Source organism: Episyrphus balteatus, chromosome 1 (assembly GCF_945859705.1).
Source record: "Episyrphus balteatus chromosome 1, idEpiBalt1.1, whole genome shotgun sequence".
Taxonomy (NCBI): Eukaryota; Metazoa; Arthropoda; class Insecta; order Diptera; family Syrphidae; genus Episyrphus; species Episyrphus balteatus.
Window position 1 is genome coordinate 93,019,630 of NC_079134.1, and position 13,988 is coordinate 93,033,617.

Consider the following 13,988-nt stretch of genomic DNA (forward strand, 5'->3'; position numbering starts at 1 on the left):
GTTCTTCTGATTCTTTCAATATTAGTCAATTATATGCAGAGAAAAATTATATACTCAATGAACTATTGAAATTAAAAGATGAAAAGCAATCGGGATTTGATGGTATTGCACCAATAATTATAAAAAATTGTGCTTTATCTTTGACAACCCCTCTCGAAATTATTTTTTATCGCTCTCTCCATGAAGGTTACTTCTTAAGACAATGGAAAAGCTCATACGTCTACCCTACATTTAAATCTGGATCAAAAAATGAAGTCATTAATTATCGTCCTATCTGTAAGTTATCTGTTATCCCAAAAGTATTTGAAAAAATTGTTTACAATAAGCTTATTTTTTCATTGAAAGAAATAATCTCGCCTCTGCAACATGGTTTCGTTGGTGGAAGATCTACCTCCACTAATCTCCCGATTTTTAGTAATTATGTATTGAGTGTTCTTGAACAGGGATATCAATGTGATGTCATATACACTAATTTCTCAAAAGCCTTTGTTTGACAGGCTCGATCACTCAATATTAATTGCTAAACTTCATAAGTTAGGCTTTCGCTCTAACTTATTAAATTGGTTCGATTCATATCTAACTGGTACACTGGACGAAATCCTTACGTTAATACAACGAAAAAATTCGTTGAGCCAACGAAAATTTAATTAATTTTCAGCCGATGAAAAATTTAATTGTCTCAACGAAATGGCTTTCATACGTTAACGAATATCTTCATCAATTAACGAAAACTGTCGTATTTTAATGATATTTTTCATAAAAATTTTTGATCAAGAATTAATGAATTTTTACATCACTTTACGAAATTTTTCATCAACTAACGTAAACTTTCGTAGGCTAACGAATTTTTTCGTAAATTTTATGAATATTTTAATTAAATTACGAAAAAAAAAACTTTTCGTTGTATTAATTATTCTTTTTGTAGATTATACTTACTTTATTTTTGTAATCCTAATAATTTTTTCGTAAGCCTAAGAAATTTTTCGTTCATTTTTCTTCGCAAAAATTTGGAATTAAAACCTGAAATTAAAAAAAAGCGGAGCGGACCGAACATTTTTACCATTAAAGACAAAAACATTTGTTATTTTGAACTTGAACTTTTTATTTTTAACAATGGGAGGGGATATTAAAAAAATGGAACAAACAATTAAATTAAATATATTTCTTCAGGGATTTGTTTTCCTTTCCAATGCCAATCAGGAATGATTATTGTCCTTTTAATTTTAATTAAGTACCCATCCATAAGGTAGCTTAGGATGACATCTTTGGAATCTGAAAGAAAAAAGAAATAGAAAAACAAAACAAAAAGTCAGAATACTTCAAAAAACAAAAATATTTTTCATAAAATATAAAAAGCAATAATCAAATGGTACTTACTTTCCAATATCTCATCGTTTAACTCCTCTTGGTTAGGATCAGCTTCCTGGGAGCTTGCAATATTATTTTTGATTTTTAACACTTTAATAGTTTCTTTTGCTTTTTAATGAATTTATTATTTTTACTTATTACTTTCAACTTTTTCAGCACACACTATTTGTTTTATTTATTACGCGTAATAAGTCTCCCGCTTGTGACTTCGACTATCAGAAATGCACACAATAAACGAAAATAAAGCGTGCTCTGTTTCTGTATGCATTTTTTTCTCGTTAGTCTACGTTTTTTCGTAAGGCAACTTTTTATTTTTGTTAATTGATGTAATTTTTCGTAAGCCGATGTAAAATTTCATTAGTCTATAAAAAATTTCCATAAGCCAATTATTTATTTTCATAAAATGATGAAGATTTTCTTTAGTTAATGTTGAATTCCATAAGTTAATGAATTTTTTCGTTAGTTCATTAAAATTTTGATAAAGTAAGGAAAAAATTCTTATTTTTATTCTTTAAAATGAGTATGAATATTTTCGTTAAATGATGAATCTTTTCATTAAATTAGATTTTTGGCACTAAAAAGGGAGAAAAAGTGTATGAAACGTTTTCATTAAGTGATGAAGGTTTTCATATTACGAAAAATTACATATTTTCGTTGAGCCAACGTAATTTTAAGAAATTTATTATTTTCAGTTTAGAGTTCAATACGTTCGTATTAAGGGGTAATATCACCTTGTAAACCACGAAATCGAGCGTCATTTTCATTAGCGTATAAAACAAAGAAGAAATATTATTTTCTTTTGGTGTTTGTTTAGTTTAATTAAGTATATTAATAGGTAACAGAATAGGCTAATGTTAAATTTTTTAATGATGTGAAATTTTTTAAATGGCGGTGTAGTCCAGGATGATAGTAAAATCCTGTGCTCCCATCGGGCGAACAACTAACTCCTACAGTTTTTAACCGATTGGGCTGAAATTTTGTGTGGAGCTTAAAAATACTATTCTCTAGTGAAGTACGTAGGATTTTTTTGAAATATTGAAATTTAACGATTTTATGGTCTTTTTTCAACGAATTTTGTTTTTTGGAATGAAATAATTTTTTTCAAACTAATGCCATTTCTTTCAAAATTAATATTTCAAAAAAATCCTACGTACTTCACTAGAGAATAGTATTTTTGAGCTCCACACAAAATTTCAGCCCAATTGGTTAAAAACTGTAGGAGTTAGTTGGTCGCCCGATGGGAGCACAGAATTTTACTATCATCCTGAACTACACCGCCATTTAAAAAATTTCACATCATTAAAAAATTTTACATTAGCCTATTCTGTTACCTATTAATATACTTAATTAAACTAAACAAACACCAAAAGAAAATAATATTTCTTCTTTGTTTTATACGGTGATGAATATGCCGCTCGATTTCATGGTTTACAAGGTGATATTACCCCTTAACAACGTCACCTCGAACCCGATTGTTGTAACTTCCGGTGTTCCCCAAGGGAGTCATTTAGGATCCCTTCTCTTTCTTTTATTTATAGATGATATTCCAAATGTTTTGAGTAAAATTCTTTGTTTAATGTACGCAGACGACCTTGAGCTGTTCTTACGTGTTAAATCTATAGCGGATTGTATAAAACTTCAAAACGATCTTAATAATTAAGTTGCTTGGTGTACCAATAACGATCTACATTTTAACGTTTCTAAATGTCATAGCATGATGTTTTACCATGGTATGTCTCCAATATTGTTTTCCTACGAAATAAATAGATTTGCTCTGTCCAAGGTTTCAGAAAAAAAAGATTTAGGTGTGATCTTTGATTTAAAACTCTCGTTTTGCAACCATATCGACTACATCATTTCTAAGGCCAGTTCAATGCTCGGTTTTATTTCAAGGAATGCTAAGATCTCTATATTTTTGTAATGTACGATCAATATTAGAATACTGCTCTCCTATTTGGAATCCTTTGTATGCTGCTCATGCTACTAGAATTGAAAGAATACAGAAACGCTTTATATAAAACGAGGTGTCTGTTATCAGGCATTCAATCCTTGGAAACACGCCGTAAATATTTTGATGTCATGTTTGTAAGCGATTTAATTAATTATAAAATCAATTGCCCTGATTTACTTTCGTTAGTGGGTTTTCACGTTCCAAATAGTACCTTACGAAATAATCGTTTATATTATGTTCTTTTTCATATGGTTAACTATGGAACCAATGAACCCTTAACTCGCTGTTTAAGACAAGCTAACTCTTTATGTAATGTCATTGATTTTAATTTATATATGAGTAGAGATTGTTTTAAAAAAAGGTTGTTACTAAGTCTCAATCTCGGTGGTTAGTATTTATGTATTTATTTTTGTTATATTTGTACCTATATTGTTATATATTTTTAAGTAATTTTTAAGAGCTGTGTCTCTGCTTGATGAATAATAAATAAATAAATAAATAAATGTCGCTCCGTCCAAATGGGCCGGATTCACAGTCAGCACAACAGCAACGATGTTAATTTAAAGAATCTTATACACAATAATAAATTAAATTTATTCTTGAAAGGGGTCCGCCAACTGACAATTTTTTTTCTAAGGGGTCCGCACACTCTCAAAGGTTGAGAACCGTTGTCATATGGTATACATGTCACTTGAGTTAAGGCAGTGGCATATGCGGATGACCTGGTCATCCTAGTATCAGGAAAGTTTGTACCCGTGATCAGTGAGATCACTGACACGGCTTAGAGAAAAGTTAGCAAATGGGATACGATCTGTGGTCAGGAGTCAATAAAAGTAAAACGGAACTGATGCTATTTACAACTAAAACAAAAATCCCTGCTTTCCTCTACCTCAGCTTAACGGCCAAATCTTATGACTTTCTTCTAGCGCAAAATATTTAGGCGTCAATTTGGACACTAAATAAACTGGAAGCTAAACAAAGAAGAGTGGGTTAAGAAGGTGAGCATTGCTTTATATGCCTGCAGTAAAACCTTTGGGAAAAAATGGGTTCTTAAATCAAAAATGATTCTATGGACTGCGGTTGTACGACCCATTCTGAGTAAAGCATATAACATCAACAAACTTAAGAAAATCCAGAGAACAGCAAGCGTAGGGACGACTGGACTGCCGTGCTAAGCAAAAAGGGCGCATATCCATTTTTGTAGTTTTGAGATAAATGCATTTTAATGGAAAGGGAAAAGGTTGAGAATTGTAAATGTCCTCACTTTAAAAAATGATTTTAAGCAACTTGTAGTAGGAAAATTATAAGTTTTAGTTTACACAATAATTATATATTGTTCAAGCTTCCCAAATGCTTATCTAATCTTTTTTTTATTTTTTGAGTTAGTAATAAATGCATTTTTCTATTGAGAAATACAGCGGAGTAATAGCGTTGTGCTCATCTTCATTGACTTTTTTGAGCCACTTGGAATATAAAATGCGCTGTTTTTAGTTAATATATAAATGAGGAATTGTTTCAGGATGTCAAATATGCCTTTAAATCAATTTTGGATTTTGGGCTCATGCGCCCTTTTTGTTTAGTACGGGAGTGGAGCCCTCCGATCGTGCCCTACTGAGGCTCTAAACGTTCTCTTATACCTTTTACCCATAGACCTTCATGTAAAATACCAGGTCTCTTGTAGCGTCTTAAGCCTAAAAGAAACTGGCTGTTGGAAGGTAAAACCTTTTGGTCATAGTGACACAACAAATCTAGTACCATAGGGTATGTTTCTAACTCCCACCGACTACTGCACTCCTACCTTGAACACTGTAAAGAATTGTAAGGTCAGCTTTCCGTCGAAGACAGACTGGGAAGAGGGCATTGTGACGAGAGACATCGACACATGCATTTTCACAGATGGCTCAAAAATGGACTGCGGGGTTGGTGCGGGTGTCTATCAGGAATCCCTTAATATTTCAAAATCCTTTCGACTTCCAAATTTTGCAAGCGTATTTCAAGCAGAATTGCTGGCAATTAAGAAAGCTTGCAATTTACTAAGAATAAATTTAAAGAATGTAGCTATACTAACAAATAGTCAGGCAGCTATAAAAGCAATTTCTTCGGTCATGACATCATCCAAACTGGCTCCGCAGTGCAGAGAGCAACTCTCAATGCTAAGAGAAAGCCTCACAATCATTCTTGTCTGGATCCCAGGATATAGTTATTTTGAGGGCAACGAAAAGGCGGATGAACTGGCCAGGCAAGGATCGGCCCTTCATGAGTCGCTAGCGGAAGCAGTTAAAATTCCGATAGGAGTCATGAAGGGCAATATCTTCTCAAACTATTTAACAAAAGCTTATAGGTGGCACAACTTGACTAGCTGCGCCATATCTAGGAAAATCTGGCCCACCTACAACAAATCCAAAACCAATGATTTGATCTCCAGACCCAGAAAAGACATAAGCAGAATCGTTGCGGTGTGCACAGGACATTGGCCGATAGGGGAATAAGTATTGTGCGTTATACCCGACTTTGCTGCATCAAAGTTGGGTATACCGCACAATACTTAATGTCGCAATAAAAAGAAACGGTCTTCCATTTTCTATGCCAATGTCCTGCCCTTGCTAGGAATAGAGCACTCTATCTGGGGAGTGAATTTTTTAATGTCATACCTAGATAACATCTGAGAATCAAAGATCAAAGACTTGATCTCGTTCCCCAACGCAACAAAGTGGATTTAGGACGGTCTAACACTTATTTTTCCCTTTATTTTTGTTTTTAAACCAATTTAAAATTTATTTCAAATAAATCCATTTATCACTCACAGGTTTCATGAGTTTTGGTATCAAAACGACGCACAGTGGTCGATTTTGAGTCACTAGGTGGACTTAATTCTTTTGTATGTCTTATTGGCTTTGAATATTATTTTTAATGTGATAACGTCTTAAAAATCGATGAACCCTGGTCTCCCGTTTTTCCCGTGCCTGTTAGGAGTTTTTTCACCTTGGCTGCTATATTCATTATCAATGTACAGCTTAAACTATTACACTGGTTTACAAAGGTTTTGTTGCCGAAACAAAAATATACTTTTCTGAAGGTTTTCGGTGTCCTGAACTCGAATCCGAAGTTAAAAAAAATTAATCAGCTCCCGTTTTTGAAATATTACCGTTAGAAGATGCAAAAAAAACGTTTTTTTTTTTGGGGTATTTCGAACCTTATTCTTTTATATAAGGAAAATTGTTTGAACATATTTAGTAACGGTTTCTATAAGAACTGTTTTCCATCTTTCAATGCCTGTTTAAATCTTTCTGATGTCTTTTTTATTGCCCGAGATATCTTTAATGGGAAAAAATATTTCTTTTTCCCAAATTTTTAACAGTTTTCGAGCCCTTTTGACCGTTTTTTATTTATGTCTTTTTCGTTTTGATAGTTATATTAATCAAATTAACATGAAATATAAATAAAAGCCAGGACTATATTTGTGCAAAATTTCAATCATTTTCATAGTCACATTTTTGAGATAACGGTAAAAAGATAGTCTGTTTTTTGACACGTCTTTTCTTTTTACATAGAGCATTTATAAATTTGATTTATATTTATTTTGAAAAGAGATAATATAACCTTTCATTTCAAATATCACACATAACAGTTCATGCTCTACAAGCTAGACAATCTTGAACAATGTCCTTCATCTTCACAATGGTCACCTTAAAAAGAGCGGATTGGTACCTGAAAGAGACGAAAAAAATAGTTTGCGGCGGTTTTCGGCACTTAATCTTAGCATCAAATTAAAGGTAATAATTCAAACTACAAAATATAAAAAATTCACGATGGCACTCTTCGGCACTTTTTTTTAATCGTCCAAGAAGTAAAAAATAAACATCTGAAAACTATCAAAAAAATGCTTTACAACATTCAGTTAATAGAAATAGAATCCGACTTTTTTTTACAATAAACAAATTGAAATTGAAACATACCACTAGCATTTTCTGACATTTTTTTGTTCAACTCAATTACTCACTTCTATCATAAACTATCACTTTGTAAGCACTTGTTAATTCGCGGACGTTAAAATAGAGAGTGAGCAAATCATGAATGATTACATTGGGATGTTTCCCATGAATAAAATAACGGAATCAAAAAATTATTTTTGTTGTTTTTTGTTGTTTAAGAATATTTACTTTCGGCCTAACGGTAATTTTTATGCTGACAACAACTTTTTTTTCGACTTTTGACCAGCTATGATGTACTGAATCGACCAATGTGCGGCGCATTCTGCTCTAATTCGGTCAACAAGCACGGTTTGCTTTGACCGCCATCTCTACCTACCTACTACCTACGTACTTACTTAACTTAATCAAAATTAAAAACAAAGTGTAGCAGATATGTTACTATTTGTAGGTACCTACTTGTTTCACCTACCTACTTAGTTCAATAAGACAAAAAAAAAAAAAAAATAGCTACAAACCAAATCAATGCACAAACAAATATAACTGTGCATGCATTCTTTTTTCCTTGATTTCCAAAAAATATCCCAAAACCAGATCTCATTTGTTTATTCCTAATCCTAAAAATATTAAAGAACAAAATTTCATTAATTGATCAGGTAGGTACCTTACCTACCTACCTACCTACTTTCTTAAAATGCGTTCACAATCCTTTTACATACCTACACACAATTACTTAATCCCGCCATCCAAAGAAACAAAAACAATAAACAGCATTGCCAGTGTAGATATCCCTGCAGAAATGAAAGTATCAATAGCAACGGCAGTAGAGCGTTCTTAAAGGCCCCAACCCATAGAATCCGTTGCGTCCGTTCCGTCGAAGTTTTCAACTGACAGCTCGATAAAATACACACGTTCTTATGGGAAGCGACCCATTAGCGACGGATCGGACGGAGACGGACGGATTCGACGGAAGAAGTTGCCCAACTTTCTACTTTTTCATCCGTCGTATGCTTTGACATTGGTTGCAGCGTTGCCACAAAGTGCCCGATCGGGCCATTTGGCCCCCTATCTTATATTTTGGCCCTTTGCCCGGGCCAATTAGAAATGGCCCACGAATCCAAGTTTTAGTAGATTCATCTTCATATGGTGCTTAGTAATAATTAAAAGGCTTTACAAAATTAAATATATATCATCGCTATGCATCGCAACTACAACGTGTATTCACCTCACATAAATAGGTACCTATGTATATACTGAATTCATTAATTTATCTCGTTTAGTAATTTGATTTTTCTCACGTCAGTTGTATTTATTTATTTTTAATAAGTGGCTCAAAGCTAAAAGATGTCTGTGAATTAAAAGTTTAAAATGTACATCTGTGTTTTTTTTTTAATTTCTTTTGTAAACTAATAAGATTTAACAAATGTATGGCCAATAAAGGCCTTTTAAATATTTATCGTTTTTTGTGCCCCATACAAAAACGTCATTTAAAATTTTCAAAGCCTGTTAAATGTTTATGAAATCGGCTACTAATGCTTTAAACAAATAAAAAAGAATAAATAAAATTTTTAATAAATTGCATTTTTATGTTTTTAGGAAAATTTTGTTAGTAAAATATTTGGCCCACAATTTTGTCAAATGGCCCTCAAAAAAATTCAAAATGGCCCTCTCTACTTTTTTCTTCGCGGCAACGCTGATTGGTTGTCAACAATAGATCTGTTCAATTTTCTGTTTTAGAGTGCACACCGGGGAATTGCAGAACTAAGAACTGTGTTCTTTTCTTCTCCGATTTTATGAATTGTGAATTTTAATTGTTTATTTGTGAAGAAAATATAATAAAAGTAACATTTAATGATATATCTAATAAATTATATCAATTAAATACTAAAATTCTGTTGTAGAGTTCAATTTTACTATGCCAAAGTCATATCTACAAATGATAATCTGTTATTAAAAATTGTTTTTAACTGAAGAGCAAGTACCTACATGAAATCTAGTCACGCATTTTATTTCATTAAAAAAAAGAACAACAATAATAGTTAAAAATTTCTTGCATCAGAACTTCCTTAAGGGCCCGACCCATAGAATCCGTTGCGTCCGTTGCGTCGAAGTTTTAAAATAAAATACACACGTTCTTATGGGAAGCGACCCATAAGCGACGGATCGGACGGAGACGGACTTCCCATAAGAACGTGTGTATTTTATCGAGCTGTCAGTCAAAAACTTCGACGCAACGGATGCAACGGATTCTATGGGTTGGGCCCTTTAGTGCACATTCAGTGATAAAATATCGAACACACCTCGGAATTTGAAGTGAGCTGTCAAAAAGCAATCCGTCGTACGGCGTATTCTATGGGTCACCCCTTTCTGTCCCAAACTTCAACTTCAACGGATGGATTGACGGAACGGACGCAACGGATTCTATGGGTTGGGGCCTTTAGTCAAAGCTGGCTTCTCATCCAACAGCATATTCTTGTAACCAATTTGGTTATCCAATACTGGCTGCAATAGAGGTCCTGATGACCCTCCAGCACGATACTTGGCACGCTCACAATGACCAATTAGATCGTAGCTATAAACAACACCCTTGCCTTCACTATCTAAACCAGCCAAAACATTTGACACGTAATATGGAAAGAAACGCTTGTTGTACATTAGAATGGACAACATTTGAGCAACAGCATCAGTGGACATTGTCCTTTGATGAGTGTGCACATACATTTGCATGCGAGCTTTGACTAAAGCAGTCAATCCAAGAGTATCACAGCAACAGCCGGTGGAACCCAAAACTGTTTGTGGAGATAGTTTGAAAAGTTTGTTCTGTTCACGTGTGTGGATGGAATATCCACTGCTAAGACGACTATCGGCTGCAATTACAACAAAATCATCTCCAGCAATGGCCACGATGCTCCCTCCATTAGATTCATAGGGAGAGCAATCATCGTGTTGTACACCGGGAACACGGTATTCGGGGAAATTTCCAGCACTCAACATATTTTATTTTGTTTTATAAATGAAATTGGGAAAATAGATTTTTATGAAGCAAAGAAATTTTTGTAAATGCCGCTGATGAGATGACAATTGCAGTTAAGCTGCCTATGTAATCAATTTATATTGAAGGTTTTGAATGAACAACAACAACTTATGTGTATTTTCAAATAAACAACAAGAAACAAGAATCTTATGTCAAAATTCAAATAAAAAAAACACTACTGGAAAAGTCAAAATGACATTTTTCTATATCGTACATAACTCAGCAGCTACATGTGCATTATGTGCATTATCATACGTGAAGAATAACTTCTGCGTATTTTGTTTTTCATTTTATGTTTAGAGAAATATATAAAAATGGTTTGAAACCAAATTTATGTTTTTTGCATCTTTGTTTAAAATTTTGTCACAAAATGAGTTTGTAAATTTGCACTTTTCACTTTTGGCAAATAGTAGTTGTGGAATGACGACACCAGAAAGAGATGCGTACCTACGGGAACGGGTAGTTGTATGAAAAAATTCCAAACCAGAAAGTCAAAGTTCACGTGTGGAAAAGTTTCTCATGTAAACGTCTTCGCCGTTCCAGCTTGGAATTTTTCCACACGTGAACGTTGACGTAAATCACCGGTTTAGAATTTTTTTTCATACAATTACCCGTGTGGAAATTTTCCGGCTTGGAATTTTTCCATACCGTAGTGCCACCGTATTCAATTTTTCGATTTTGGTTTACAGCTGTGGTGAGTTAAAAAATTTATTTTTCCGAAAAAATCTAAAAAAATTGGGTGATTTGCCTACGGCCTCTAAATCACGTGATATATAATATAAATCTCCCCAAAACAAGATTCAGGCCGTTTTTGAATTGGTTTAAATACTTAACATCTGTTAAATTTTTGACACTATTGTGGTGCATAAAAATAAAAAATGTTAAGTTGTTAAAAATTTAATGGGCTCTGGGACCAGGTTAAATTTAGGTGAAATTTTGTTGGCGGTTTTTTTTTTTTTTTTATTGAAAAGGAGTAGTAACATGGTAGGAAGAGGCAGAGAAAAATATTAAACAATAAGCCATACAACTGAAAATTTTTTTATTCACCTTAATAGTGTCAAAAATTTAACAGAGGTTAAATATTTAACCCAATTCACACACGGCCTTATAATCGAAATCGAAAATGAGGAAATCAAACATACCCAAACACACAGATTTTGATGTGCTGAAGGCACTCATTTTCTTTTTTGACAACTTATGAAAAAAAATGTCATAATAGGGGGGTTCACATTGACCAACTTACCGGACAGACCAGCTGCCATTTGGTCTGATCGGATCGTATTTTGATAATGTGAACACACATCCGACGGCCACCCAACTAACTATTTCGATGTTATAACGATGGTGAGAAGCTTCTCGTCATGACTAATTTCACACCTAAAAGACTCATATAACCCTGTTTATCATCAAAAAGGCCCCTTTTTTTTCACTCCTATTAAACTTATGAGAAGTGCAATGAAATACTCCTGTAAAGTTTCTCATCAGTAGCCGAAAGTGGTATTCGATCTTATAGGTGTGGGAAGAAGTACACTGTAAGACTACTGTAAAATTTGTCATCAACAAACGCAAGTGGTGGAGGAGAAATAAAAGGTGAGGGAGGATATAAAAGGAGGGGAAATAAAACGAGGAGAAATAAAAAGAAATTAAATTGTGTTGCATTTATGTTGATTTTTATTTAAGTATTCATTTATTTTCATAAAGTTTATCTGAGGAGCTAGGTTGATACTAATAGTATAAAAGAGAAATACTATAAACTTTACACCAATTTTAACTGTTTTTATATTTTATTTTAAACTATTCAACACAAAAAATAATTACAATAACGCACTTGAGAATTTTTAAGTGTGAATAAAAATTAAACACTTTCCAACTAACATTATTATATTGTGACACTATAAGCACTTCCCAACATCATTATAGTGTGACACTAAACAGAAGTCCAGCGAAGCTTTATACAATGCTTACAGAGAATTTTTCATCGCACCTTTAATCCCACTATAAGATACACCTAAGAAATTTCTTAGGAGTATAAATATCAGCGTTTACTGATAATTTTTTACCGTGGTTAGTATACCAGTTTTATAGGTGCGAAACAGCCCTTTGGGCTCGAAACCCGGAAGCAAAAATGTTAGTTGGGATGTCTATCCAGCAGACAGTGATACTCCATTTTCTTTAATTTGAGAACAGAAGATGCAAAGGAAACATTAAAAATAAGCTGGAAAATGGGTTTTGATGAAAATTGTTTAATGAGTGTGAACGCACAATATCATCCGCCCATCAGGACAAATGACAATCGGTCTGTCCGGTAAGTTAGTCAATGTGAACCCCCTAATGGAAGATTTTAATTATTTTGTGAAAAAATTTATAACAGTGAAAAAATCAGTTTCATCCAGAAGTATTGAAATTGCAATCCGAACTGTCAAAATAAAATTTCTTATAAATCATCTCATGCCTGTGGAAACATCATTTAAATCTCCCACGCTAAATCTAGATTTAGATTAAGTGGAGATGGGGCATTAAACAGCAATTATGATATGTTCCATAGTGAATTGGAACGGAATTCTTTTTTACCGGCTGCCGGGTGTGTGTGAAAGCATACTCATTTTTTGACAAAACCGTGTATCCGGGCCGGATAGCTGGTCTCGGTTATGTGTGAAATGGGCCTAAGTGTTTTTGGTTATGTGTTTTTATACAAGAAATCAAACAGAATTTCAGTTTTGGTCAATTGAGATTTTTCGGAGACAGGTTTTGACAGGTCTCTCTGTTGGGCTATGTTTACATTGGACTTACTCAGCCGATTTGTTTTAACGTAAGTCCACCCCTTTATGTTCAGATATAAAGCAGTGTGAACACAAGGATTGTCTTCTTTACTTCGCAAAAAAATGTTCGTTTTACTATGACTAATGATCCATATAGATCATGATTACAAAATAAAAAGATCTGGATCAATCGCTATTTTGTATTTTTCATGTGGATAAGTATATGGCTTTTGTATGTCCGTAGTGAGAAAAAAAAAGGGATCATGAGTTGAAAAATAAACAAATATGAGCATAAATTATCCAGACCGTTATATTTTGTAGTCATGATAAATGGATCATTGATCACTAATAATAGACTGTTTTTAGATAGATAATTTCGCAAATAATCTCATTTTGAATGTCAAATCGTATAGGAAAGTTAAGCGTGATCTCCGTACTGGGCTTTTGGCGAGAAACTCACTTCATATCGTGTGAACATGCGTTTGTATTAAGTGCACAATAATAATGCACATGTAGCTGCTCAGTTATTTAAGATTGGTAAGTACTTCTGTTATAATTTTTTACCGCACTGGGTTAAAATGGCACTACTTGCTAATCCTTTTGGCAGTTCTTGTCAAAAAGTAATTTTTTAGTCCACCGCCGGAAAAGAAGTATTACTTCAAAAACTAAGAAAAACAAAAAACCAACCCAAATATGTACAAGTACATATTCCTTATTCTTTCTTTCTCTGCTAATAGACCATTTGTGAGTAGGTACTGAACTACTGAGTAAGTATTTTTCTTGTTTTTTAATTAACCGTTCTCGTTGAGCCAGACTGACCAGCGTCAACCGTATTTTCTTTTGATAGAAAGAAACAAAAAACGTGCGCCAGGACGACTCGATACTCGAGCCACAAGGTCTATTCCTATGGACAGAAAGTAAAATAAAATGCACGACTGGGTCGCACG

At 33.6% G+C, this 13,988-nt stretch overlaps 2 protein-coding genes across 9 annotated transcripts in view; one reads left to right on the plus strand and one right to left on the minus strand.

Annotated features, from left to right (window-relative positions):
• LOC129921226 (SLIT-ROBO Rho GTPase-activating protein 1-like) overlaps positions 1–13,988 on the plus strand; it is a 747,084-nt gene that overhangs the window by 103,202 nt on the left and 629,894 nt on the right. The gene's annotated exons all lie outside the window — the stretch shown is intronic.
• On the minus strand, positions 9,491–10,271 carry LOC129921233 (proteasome subunit beta type-1-like). Its single transcript, XM_056002964.1, has one exon. It carries the CDS (start codon positions 10,240–10,242, stop codon positions 9,670–9,672), a length of 573 nt encoding a protein of 190 aa, XP_055858939.1. The 5' UTR covers positions 10,243–10,271; the 3' UTR covers positions 9,491–9,669.

Coding starts and splice junctions, on each gene's coding strand:
- LOC129921233 (XM_056002964.1), bottom strand. CDS start 10,242: ATGTTGAGTGCTGGAAATTTCCCCGAATACCGTGTTCCCGGTGTACAA.